Here is a 12,907-nt window from a genome sequence, read left to right on the forward strand (position 1 = left end):
CATGACTGAGCATGTATGCATCCAGGCTCTTTCGGTGACTTCCATCTTTAGTTCCATCTTGGCAAAACACCTTTTGTGCAATGCGTTGAATACAACGCCCACAGGCAAAAACTTAAGAAACGTTGTCACAATTCCAAAGAGCTTTGCATCTTGTGAAAAAAAAAAAAAACGTGCAAAGGACTGCTCACACAGTCTAGAGCTGGGATCACGTATGTATGATACACTAAAGTGCTCAAATTACAATACAATATAATATAATATAATATAATATAATATAATATAATATAATATAATATAATATAGTACATGGTTATTGATAATGTGATTTCACTACAGCTCTAGTTTTAACAATGTGCTTTACAGATCATATAAAATAAGAATATAACAGCACACATAAAACATTGGTAGTAGTATAATAACTATTCCTACAGATTCCTATAGGCAATATTCATTGATGTAAATATTAGTCAAAAATAATGACAACAATTTTAACAGGTTAAGAAATGTAAATATCAACACAAATCAATTTATTCCTATAAATCTCAGCATTTGTTTGTAAATTTATGCTTAATATATGGTGACTCCAAAATATAAAAGGGAGGTGTTATTGTTGGAATAAAAGGGATTGATATGCAGGGGTATAATTGTTTCTTTAGCTAGAGTCTCAACCAAATTCAAACACTCGTGAAGGTTTTGACTTAACATGCTAATTGTCTTTTAGTGAGGAATTAATTAAATACATATTGAGCGGGGACTGCTGCCCACACTCAACACAGGGGGGGGTTGCCTTGCTTCAATGAAATGACTTGGCCTTGGAGACTAACTTGCTTTGAAGCTGCGCCACCAGTGATGGGACAAAATCAATTGTGTCCAATTTGCTTTGAAGGGGAAATAGCTACCTCAGATCAGACCGCAGAATATTGCAGCTCACTGGGACACCGACACGAGTCATTTTCTTTTTGTTGTGAAAGCAGAAGGCGGCTTTCAAAAAAAAAAAAAAAGACGAGTTCCACTGTATATTGATGTCATAACAACTCATTTAGTAAATGCAAAAATGACAAGATTACTTGTTAAAATGAATTCAGCGGTGTTTTTCTCCTTTACATACATCTGGAGATGAATTTGCTCAGTGCTCAACATGCATAACTTAAAATAGATAATAATACTTCCACAACTGGAAAGTGCTAATAATTAGGATGTGTATAGAAAAAAAATTATCTGGTGCTGTGACACCTCATGCATGGAAGACAAATTGGCTTGCGATGGCAATAAAGTTGATTATTGCGGAATGTGGACCATCGCTTGGGGGGGGGGGGCGTTTGCATGGTACCTCATCTTTCATACTGTGACAATTAAAGGCTGTTGTGCAAGACCGTGCAGTCATTTATTTACGCAAGCAAAGCTCAAGCAGGTCTGCAATTGAATGATACAGTCACTCATGAGGAGATGAATAACTGCTCCCCTGAGGCACTGTGGGATGTCCCTACTTTGGTAAGCAGCCAGCGATCTGGGAATCAATCTTAAAACACTCACACTTGCAAGACCCAAAGGCAGAAGCACGGCCAGCCCATTTATCTTTGGAGTAATAATCTATAATGCAATACATCAATTTACATAGATTAGGTCTGGATGGAAAAGAATCCCTAAAGTCAAAATCTCTCAAGGTGTATTTAGATTTTTTTCTACATTAAGAAGAGCCAGATGAGGTAGCTCAAGCATCTAGGAAGGTTGGCTCCCTGGTGAGATGTTTGGGGTCACACGCGACCCTTAATAAGAACCAGTGGGAGAGAAAATTGATAAGGCTTCCCAAATTTCTTTCAGGGTTAAATGGATGGATTCAAACTAGGGAGCGTTTCTTAGATACTCTCAAATAATTGCGCTCATTCATGCAACCCCCCCTTTTTTTTTTCTTTTCCATCAAAAATAAAGTTTAAAAAATCGTTAATTCCGTCTCTAACAGCTCACTGACAATGGATTTTCATTCAGCTGTGTATGGGGCCTGTCTCGTTCTCATTAAATATTCAAAATATCCCATTGCGAGCAGTGGCTATGTCTCTCGCCGAGGGCAGATGAATGAATGAATGAATGAATGAATGAATGAATGAATGAATGAATGGTTCGTATCCAGCTTTCAATTTGTTACCAAGTGAGCCGTCACCACTGTCCATCTGTTGATACATTTCAATGAAGGGTGTGAGCTATTTCTCTTCATTAAAAAACAATTGATGTCATTGCTAATATGAAGATGGCATGAATATAAAGAGTGTGCTTTTCTAAGAGAAGTGGAAAGGTATTAACATAAGCGTAATGCCAGTGAATGTTTTGATTTCTGCTGATTTCTTTTTATTGCTCTGGTCTACCCAAAGGCCCAGTTGTAGTTAGCATTCCATAAACGTCAGCGACTTTCACTGCTGCTTACTTGGACGATGGAATGAGGTTAATTTTGTGACTGTTATCGCAAAATCTTAGCAGCACACGAATCAGATGACGAAATATGATGAATCAATCTTTTCTTGAGAAGTTTAGAAAATTGAATGTTGTTTTCATATTTAATGATGCACTGAACTTAGAGGAAAAACAGGTGGTAATTAAAATCACGCTAATCACTCATATAAATGACGGTTTGTAATGCGATTCATCTTGAGAAGAATTGTAAATGATTGTAGTTAAATATTTATGAAATCTAAATTGTTTCCTTGTTTCCCAGATGACTGAGTTTCTCCAAAGGAGAGCCCAGACATCACGGGGAGGGAACTCACTTCTGTCGCTTGCATCCGAGATCATGTTTCATCCACAGCTCGTGATCAATAACTCAGGGTAGGAGCGTTGATTGAATAGTAGCTTGAGACCTTCACCTGTGTTCACGCCAAAGCTCAAACTGCTGGTTTCTAATTGCATCTACGAAAATACCAAAGTGAAGGAAACTCCATCCGTGGACACTTCTGTTCTCATCAAATATAAATAAAAATGTCATTTCTTCAATGTCATTTTCCTATTGTAGTTAGATGTAGATCTCTAGTCCACCCCCACTTTTTACTTTTATTTATTAGCAGTCTAAATGTTATCTCCAAAGCACTTTATTTTACAAATATATTTGTATTGTTTCCCAAATTACCAAGAGATGGCATAAAAATAAAAGCTATGGTCTGAAAACATTTGGCGTTGAATGTAATCTGCTCTTCTTTTTCCCTTGCATAAATTTAATAGCTGGGTAGAGAGACATTATGCCTTTTTTTTTTTTTTTTTCTTCCCACCAGACGCAGATGGGCACTGCAGGGGAGAGTTCCAACAGTGAGGAAGAGATCACACGAGAACAGGTGTGACATGAAAACCACACCTTCTTTGCCTGTGGGCGCTACCTACGATTGAAACTCTCTTTTTGTGACAGAGTGGTGAAGCACTGAGAAAGAGGCAGTGTGTCGTCTGAAAAAAATTGTTTTGCCATCAGCAAGTCAGTATCCGGATTAATGAGAACCTGCAATGCTGAGCCAGACTACGGCTGCTCATTTGTTTGGTTACTCATCTCCATTAAACAGCAATAAGGGGAATTCATTGAGTTCCATATCGGAGGATTGAGGCATGGGGGATGGGGGTGGGCTGCAGCGCCAAGGCTGATGATCCTCCATGGAGGGATTTATAACAGCTCAATTCGAGCTGCAGAAAAGAAATGAACACACACATCTCATTTTTTTCTGTTATTATTAATTTCATCTTTATTTATTATTATTTGAGATATTATTTGATTACATTATATACACGTGTGTGTGTGTGTGTGTGTGTGTATGAGAGAGAGAGAGAGAGAGAGAGAGAGAGAGAGAGAGAGAGAGAGAGAGAGAGAGAGAGAGAGAGAGAGAGAGAGAGAGAGAGAGAGAGAGAGAGAGAGAGAGAGAGAGAGAGAGAGAGAGAGAGAGAGAGAGAGAGAGAGAGAGAGAGAGAGAGAGAGAGAGAGAGAGACACACATACATGTGTATTATTTTTTTTTTAAATATATATATTTTTAAATATTTATATAATTATATATATTTTTTGGTCTCAAGCGCTGTTTTCTTCCATTCACACTTAAGTTAGCTTTGACACAATGTTTGAAAATGATTATTTTCATTTTCAGTTTATCGTTTTATTGTGCATTGCACTTGTTTTTTTTAAATTCATGTACGTAATTCTTTTCACTTGTGCTCAAATTTTTATATTCAGCATTTCAGAAAATTGACATTTTCTAGTTATATAGTCCAATTAGTACAGGTGACATTCACCTCATTGTACATAAATGAGCTACAATTATCACTAATACCCCGAAATATCTAACCACTCACATTCTAATAATGCATGCACATTGGGAATCAAGTCAATTTGTGGAGAAAATCAAACGTGTTATATTCCCTTTTATCTGGTGATTAGTGTGGCTCTTCAACGTAGGTGGCTCAAATACATGCAAATTTCAAATTAAATAAATTAACCACTAGAGGGTGCTAGAACTGCAGAAATGCATAACAACCAGGCTTTTTTTTAACATGTTTTCTTTATAGTTGGGGGGGTCTGATTGGACATAATTAAGACTAACCCAGCTACAACCCCTCTAACACAATAGAGGATGACTAAAAATAAAGCATACTGCAGTTTTAAGAAACCAATTTATGCCTTTATTGGAATGTAACAAGGTATTAAATACACATTTCCCATTCTTTGAATAATTTGGCATTTAATTAACAAAAAAAAAGCTTTGATCAAACAATACTGGTCCGAGAGTCATTTGAATTCAATTGCATCGTTCTAACCTTGAACTAGTTTTCTTTCCCTGCACCACAGAGGTGGAAAACTGCCAGTCTGAAGTGAAAGCAGATGGGTTCAATGCAATTCAATGAGAAAATACTGTCTACAAAGTTGCACCATCAGATAAAACAGTCAAGTGTTCTTTCTTAACCCTTTGTATGATCCTAGACTTACAATTTCAAAAGGCATGTAATATAATAATCAAGCTCTGATACAGCATTTGAAAATAGAAAGGACAGATACTAATTCTGAACTGACCATAAGTACTTTTGTCTTGAATTTGCAACAAATGGTATTTATTATTCAAGGTCAATACCAAACCTGGATATTCACTTCACACTCCTCACCATTCACTACATGTTGCTTTGAAAAAACAAAAAAATAAATGCAAAACCGGGAAATGGTTTCATTTTGAAAAGAAACAAAAGGCAGAAAGGGAAAAAAAAAAAAAAAAAAAAAAACAGTCAGGTGTCGCTTTTGCGCTTTGCTGTCTCAAGAGAACCACCTCTCCAATGTGTCCTTGACACAAATCAAACTCACCCCCGACCTTTCCCCTGTCACCTGCCTTACCGCTGTTGAATTGAGTTAAGACATAACTCCAAACACAGGATTGTGGCGACAGATGCTCGGCCCAATCTCTTCATAGTCCTTTTTGGTGTGGCAAACCTGGTAGAACTCGGGCTGTGGAACAACAACCAAAAGGAAATTACAAACAGAAGCATTAAGAACACACAGAAAAATGCCCAATCTTTTTAGGAGTTACAAAGTTCCAGTCATGATCACATTCATCTACAAGTGTTTATTGCTTTGCTACTTACAGTTGATGCTAACATCGAGCCTCCAAACCAGACAGCATATCTCTGCATATGATGAGTGATAACTTGAACATCAATTGGTTTAGGCTGCGGAGAGACACAATTTAATATCATTCATACCCTACTACAATGCCTTTATGCACAATTCATTGTATTTACACGATTAGGCAGTGGCCTCCATTTTCAGATGAGTATATTATTCCACATCTTTTCCATCAGTAGCCGGCAACTCTGTTGTGATGAAGTACATTTTTCTCACCTTAAGTTTGCCCCCACTCAATTCTTCGCTCATTTTCAGTCTGGCATCAACAGACCTCTTTACATCTCTCTGCAGACGGCGACCAAAGTCCCTGAACATTGTGGACCCTCCAGACAGAACAATGTTCTGAGCAAGGAAAAAGTTTGAGGAAACTTTTAATCACACATCTAAAATCAGCTAAGGGGCGGTATGTAGCATCGAAGCAAAATGTATTGAAAAGTATTGAAACTGTGAACATTTGCCAGCTCACCTTATAAAGTGGACGCCTGACATCAATAGGGCAGTTCTGGATGACTTCATCAACCACCTCAGAGATCGGTTGGGTGAAGTCTGGGTTGGCAAACTAGGTGGGTCGTAAACAAAGAAGACGTGATATTAGGTTAAGGAAGCGCCTTGTGGCTTGGCTTACTCTTATGTTGTTGAGTGCCAATTGCTCGGCTATACTATTATTTTTATGACAGTCATTTACATTTTTAGCGGTGTTTTGTGTGGGGCTGTATGTTGTTGTTGTTTTTCCCCCCTCTCTTGATACTTATTAATTTGCTATTCACCGTTTGTTCCGCTCCACTGTAACGAGTGCAGTTCCAGCGAGACTTGTTTACTGATTTCATTACAAACTCAATTTACACACTAGAAGCAGCTTACTAAAACAATACAATTAAGAATATAATACAAAGTGTCGAAAGAGAATTGCACACCTTAGGACAAAAGCGCGTTCGACAGAATATGTTGACGATAATAGTTAGCTTGCACGTTTAGCGAAACCGTTGCAAGCAATATGTGGCAATCGTAATCAATTTTAAACGTTGGCTGTGATTGTCATCCAAATAAACCTGTTTGTGATGTTGTGTTTTTTTTTTTTTAACTTACCTCTGGGTGAAAGAAGATTTCCGGTCCCAGAAAGCGCTCATATCCCACATCGATAGTGAACTCTTTCTTGTTGATGGTGTTGATGCCGGTGTATTGCTTAATCCACTTGGAACCATCTGTGTCATACTTGTGAAACTCTTTGACAAGATCTGGGCACACGTAGCTGAAACGCTCCTAAAAAGGTAAGACAACATTTGTATGAATCTTACCATCACGCTGGATGACAAGATGGCCAATAATATTCGGAATAAATTGCTCAAAATTTGAGATATTCAATAATAATCAAGGGTACCACTAAATTTGATTATATTATATTATTCGTATGTTATTCTAGTTTGGTCCAATTTTTCCTTTTAACCCCTCACTCCTATCTGGATGTGACGGGTCAAGACCAAGGTGACCGCTGGATCTGCCTCAAGTTTCCTAGCCATTGTCGTAAATTCTTTTTTAATTTTGAATAGTTCACATACTCGAAATTTCAGCTTCTCAACCGTAAATATAGTTCTCTATGAAAGTGGACAGTGTTGAACATTGATGTTGGCATTGATTTTCTTCTTGCCTCACATGTGCTTCAAGAATAAAAGGTGAAAATGTTCATGGAAATAGAAATCACAGAAGATGAAACTCAAAATGAAGACAAACCTTGACTGCCTTGGCCGTCTCCAGTGACTGCTCTGGTGGTATGCCCACCTCCCTCTCTCTTAGAAGCTGCTGGGTGAAGTAAGTAATATCTCTTCCTGCGATGGGAATGTGCTTTATACAGCTGCCAATAACATAACCTTCAGCCTGGAAAAACAATTTTCCATGAATTAACTATCACGCCACGTGTGTTGTACAAGAAGATATTTTGCTAGCTGAATCATCAATAAGATCAACTTCTCATTGTGCAAATTAGAAAAAATACAAATAGAAAAAAAAAATAAAAAAATAGAGTCATTTGTGTGAATGTTTTTTCAACGTATACACTCACCACAGGAATGACATGGGTTACACCGTCACCACTGTCAATAACGGTGCCTGTCAATGTCCTCTCGCCAACTTGCCTGGACGTCCAAGAGGCTGCAAGAGCAAGGACGGCCTGTAGAACAGTCATGCGTCGACATTATTGTTAAAGCACAATGTGGAAGTAAACGGTCAGTAGATCTTTCTTAAACAATTGGAAAATGAAAATCAATGATTCTGACCTGCACAGCAATGTACAGCCCTGGAACATTGAAGGATTCAAACATGATCTCTGCTGTGTATTCTCGGTTTTCTGGTGTGTTCAAAGGAGGTTCGGTCTGTCATTTTATGTCAAAACACAAATATTCAGAATGTAATTAATGACAAATGGTTACAGTGCCACAGATTGCCGTGATCTGCAGCAAATAAAGATGGTCCAAACCTTCTGATTTCAGGTTCTCAAAACTAAATAAGATATTCCCATTTGATTTTATCTGGGAAAACAATGACTATCAAACCTTTTTGCGTGCTATTGCTTATAACTGTTGTGCAGTCATTTTTTAAAATCACTAAATAATACCAAATAAACAAATAATTGGTTAATAAACAGCAATGGAGGGGAAATGTTTTGTAACACACTTCAACACAAATAAAATTGTATACAATTGTTTGATTTGACTTGGAAGTATTTAAAAGCACTGAAGACAAAATGGATATTGGCAGTATATTGTAATGGACATTTAAGACATACATGCATACAGTTTTAAATGTGCCTACTACATAGGTAGTATGCTAGTTTTTTTTTTAATCAATACAGAGCAGAGAATTATTCTCACCAAGAGGAAGTAGTGATCTTCAGGTTCAGCCCTCAAGTACTTGAAGATGATTTGCTCCATGAAACGCTCCATTAGGTCCCAGTCTTCAACAATCCCATGACGGATTGGCCACTATTGACATCCAATAATTAGAAAATAAAAATGAAAACATGAGTCACTATACTTTCGAACGGCCTCTCCCAAAAATCACCAGAAACCCCAAAATATATAATATAATAAAATATGTGTGAACCAAGGATGGCTTCCACAATTGACTGTCTCTGTCAGAACAGAATAACTCTGAGATCTTCAGAGTGAAACCAAAGCAGTCAGGGTTAGGTACCTTTGTGGAATATGTGGGCTTGTCTACAGCTTCATCTCCAATATAGAAATCCAAGTCATCCACCCCCTTCATCATTCTCCGCTGAGCTTGGTCTCCAACCTTAGCTGACTCTTTGATGGCAATACCTGAAAAGAAAATTCAAATTCACATGGTCGGCAAAGGATCCCAATGTCTCTCACTTAATATGTGAAATTGTTATACTGTCTATTTAAAGCCATTTTATTTGATACAAATACCGGTACTTTCAAAAGTATATAAAATTGTCAACAATTCAAACTTTTGTGGATCGTTGAAGCACTGAAAGACTTCCTCTTTTAAAAGGCATATTGTAGGCACTGAGCTCGTGTGAGCTGAAACTATCGTGGAAAACTCACATGATGGAACGATGAACTGTGGCTCGGTGTTCCCTGCATACCCCAGTTTGGTGTAACTGAAAAAGAAAAAAGAAGTCAAACCCCAAAATGGCAAAAATCAATGTGTAGCTTAAGTAAAGATAGCTTTTTCAAACAATGGACAGTGATTTTTTTTTTTTTTTAAAGCAGTCTACTAGTTGGACTCCCAACAGGAAGTCTACAAAAAAAAACTATTCATGACTCAGCTGATGCCTGCATATAAATTTGATCTTGTAAAAACAACTCGATTTTACCATTCTATCAGTAACAATGGTTTAAAAAAAAATCTCACAAATCCTGGCTGGCATCTTCCTCTAATATCCATTCACTAACTTGAACAAAAAAACCTGACGATGTAATTGAAAGTCACAATTACTCCAAAAGCAAAACAAAAAAAACAGACTCAGACTCAATCATATGTGGCAACAGACATACTTAAGGCCTTCATACCATTGTACAGTCCCAGCTTGCCCACCTCAACCTGCCTCAACAGGCTCAAACTCCACCACAAGACTGAGAGGGGGATATTCATGCAACAGATAAAAGTTGTGTTTTAAAAATCCTAGAGAGACAACAAATACCTTTTTTTTTAAGGTATGCAATGTGAGGATGTACAGGCTTGAATATAAGATTCAACACGATACATGAAAACAATTCAAATCTAAGATTGCAGATTGTAATTCCTTGCACAAACAGACCGTTTTCATAAATAACAGAACTTCCAGGTAAGACACATAATGATGACACATTTCTTATACGTCATGAAATGTGCAACGATGTGAGAAAATGCAAAATGTTAAATCAAAGCAAAACATGAATTAAGGTGTGAGCCCTTCAATTTTCGAAAGAAAACGCCCCAAATATTTCAGAAATCATCAAAAGGCTCACGATGCAAGAAATAACCATATATGGACTAAAAAGACTGAATGAGGAAGTGTGCGCAGGAAATACCGCTATACTGCGCTTGCGCATATGTAGCTAAGACACGAGTACTTGGGAGAAAACATTTTAAAATCAAAACGCTACACATCCAACAAAAGACTAGTAAATGAATCAAACTTAAGCGGGATAGGATTTCCCAATCAAGTCTTGTGCTGACGACATTATAAACGCAATGAAATCTACTTGACAGGAAGAAACACACACAGGAGGCAAACAAGCAATGTTGCACATATGATTGACCCACTGAGGAAGCTACCGACTTTTGATCACGTTTAAAAGGCTATCCGACAGCAAGTTGGCAAACTAGAAGCATTAATTACACGCGCAGACATACACGCCCCGTTGTTGTTTTTTGCTCCTGCTGTTTACAATCTCTTGCTCCACACCCGGGCCCTTGTGCATCTTACCCAGTACCGCAATCCACAACACACGCCGGTAGCCTTCCAGCCATCTTTCCCCGAGTTTCTGATGTGTAAAACGGGTAAGATGACGGTCTAGCAGGCCGTGTCAGCAGAAGAATCCAACCGGTGAGTTCTCCACAAGCGGAACACCAAGCCCAGCCCGCACAGCTTGCACAGTGGCGTTTCCACTTTCCACTTCCGTACTACTCGGCTTCTGGTAGACAGGGCAGGGGGAGTCAGGGGAGAGGCAAGATGGCGGGGGCCCGACGAGTGAGGGCAAATAGCACGTAAAGCAAATCCGTCTGTCCATCACCATGAGGAGAAAGCATCACTTCGGGGCTTCTTTCATACAAGCTTTGTTTAATGCCTTTTTTAAAAATTAATAATAATAATTTGTCATCATTTCCATTAATAGCCTCTGTGTCTTAGTAGTACAGTGACGTGTGTCCCGCGTGTCACAAATTTAGGGTGTTTTATTTTATGTAATTATTTGGAATTGTGATGTTATGTAACCACTAAATAGGATTTTTGAACAATTAATTCGCTCATTGTGCACAATAATAAATAACTTCCAATACATAATTGTTTATATTTCTTGTCCTCGCTCCACACCAGCAGGTGGCAGCATTTGTCTTCCATCATGAAGGCAAACGAAAGGAAGCGGAATATTATCCGTCCGAGGGGAAGCAGGCGCCACAATTTCATAAATAACGAAAAGCTATGGCACATTTTCGTGGTCAGATTCGGGGGCCACACTGGGGCGCCAAAAGGGATAACGTACTTATAGATTTCTGGAAAAGGCACGAATGTTTGTTTAATTCCTCGCTGGAGTCTTTCTACGACAGGGACATGAAGACAAAGCTGTGGTCCGAGTGCGCCTTGTTGCTGGGGAAGTCTGGTATGAGTGACAATTTGATGTTAGTTTTTGTCCTGATTAACATATAGATTTCATATCTAGCAAGTCTGATTGTGTCTTATTCCTTATCCACACCAGTATGCGATGTTGTGAGAAGATCACGGTCTCTGCGGACTCAGTATGGAAGGGTGTTATGGCACCCAGAGAGGGTCAATACTTTTCAGCAAAGGATGCTGAGAGAGAAACTAGATTTCCTGAGACCTTACATTGTGCGAAGACGAGGTGATTCCTATCCGGTAAGTGTAAACCGATCTGCAAAATAATTTTCTACGAATGTTAGTTGATTGTGATTTTCCATCCGACTTTGTTGCAGGAGGACAAGTCCGATGAGCATGAGGACGATGAGGCAGAGGTTGAGACTGAGGGGAGTAATGATCATGAGACGGGTACAAGCACATTTGGGAGTCCATTGGATGATGATGAGGCTGGGCAAGATCCAAATGAGGAATTTCCATCTGAGGCATCCACCTCAAACCCTTCTTCTTACTGTGCAAATACACAACCTCATCTAGCAGAGACTATGTCCTTGAGTTTTGAACCTCATGATGACAAAAGCTCACCTGATGTTCCTGAACAGTTACCGGCAAATCTATCAAATCACGACGTATTAAACCAGTTTGTCAACGTCATGCTGGCAGATATGCGTCAGATTAAAGACAACATGGTGCTTATCCGACTTCGCCGAGATATCACTGACCTGGTGTTCAAAGCAGTGGAGGAGGACATGCAAAGACGTAATCCAGTCCCCTCTCTGCAGCTAGGAGAAAATACACAACTACCAAGCTCCTCAAGGCCTCCAACTTGCTTGCAGAGGGTTTTCAAGAGAAAGAACAGGGGACCTGTAAAGCACATAAGGAGGTTTTGCAGAAACCAAACAGGTCAGGCGCTTGAGGGGATTAATGGAAATATCCCTCAGGCTATGATTCAGGCTTCGGAGATCAAATTAGAAATAGATCCACACATGGTTAAGACCGAGGATGAGACACTTAGTGTTCTGTGACATTTCCATCAGTGTGTGTGAATCACTGATATTCAACAAATCATGGTAAAGATTGTGTGTATTACTGATCAAAAGCTGACATGATTGGTGATGACTTAATATTGCCAGTAAATGGCCAAACGAGGTCATCATTTTAGACTAGGCATAGGCCGGTGACCGGATTAATGGTCTACCATAGTTTTAAATTAAATAGTCAAGATATTAATATCTGCTAATATTGGCTCTCACTGGTAATATGCTGCTCTTTTCTTTTTTGACGGAATGTCGGAGTTGAGTAAACGAGACACATCTTTTGCCCTTATTATGTTTTGTCATATAATATATATATATATACACACACACGCGCACACAGAGTTAAAACACAAATGATATTTATTTATTTATTGAAACTTAACGTGATACTTGTTTTTGTCTTTTTTTTTATAAATATTCAATATTTTGT

The 12,907-nt window shown here is 38.5% G+C and overlaps 2 protein-coding genes across 3 annotated transcripts; one reads left to right on the forward strand and one right to left on the reverse strand.

The window, feature by feature from the left end:
* Positions 1-4,617: 4,617 nt before the first annotated feature.
* LOC147050874 (actin-related protein 3-like) lies at positions 4,618-10,803 on the reverse strand. 2 transcript variants are annotated; one of them, XM_085919830.1, is made up of 12 exons: positions 10,556-10,803; positions 9,189-9,244; positions 8,815-8,939; positions 8,493-8,603; positions 7,899-7,994; positions 7,685-7,792; positions 7,357-7,500; positions 6,715-6,888; positions 6,095-6,187; positions 5,845-5,970; positions 5,589-5,672; positions 4,618-5,451 (listed from the first exon to the last, which is right to left on the reverse strand). In XM_085919830.1, the coding sequence occupies exons 1-12, from the start codon at positions 10,597-10,599 to the stop codon at positions 5,356-5,358; spliced, it is 1,257 nt and encodes a 418-aa protein (XP_085775956.1). In that variant the 5' UTR covers positions 10,600-10,803; the 3' UTR covers positions 4,618-5,355. The 2 variants fall into 2 exon arrangements, with proteins under 2 accessions (XP_085775956.1, XP_085775957.1); XM_085919831.1 differs by lacking the exon at positions 10,556-10,803 and adding an exon at positions 9,657-10,522.
* A 57-nt stretch (positions 10,804-10,860) lies between these two features.
* On the forward strand, positions 10,861-12,905 carry LOC147050875 (uncharacterized). The gene is made up of 3 exons (XM_085919832.1): positions 10,861-11,447; positions 11,544-11,701; positions 11,779-12,905. Exons 1-3 carry the CDS (start codon positions 11,270-11,272, stop codon positions 12,463-12,465), a joined length of 1,023 nt encoding a protein of 340 aa, XP_085775958.1. The 5' UTR covers positions 10,861-11,269; the 3' UTR covers positions 12,466-12,905.
* The last annotated feature ends 2 nt before the right edge of the window (positions 12,906-12,907 follow it).

This window comes from Syngnathus leptorhynchus, chromosome 9 (assembly GCF_054491065.1).
Source record: "Syngnathus leptorhynchus isolate UIUO chromosome 9, UIUO_Slep, whole genome shotgun sequence".
NCBI lineage: Eukaryota > Metazoa > Chordata > Actinopteri > Syngnathiformes > Syngnathidae > Syngnathus > Syngnathus leptorhynchus.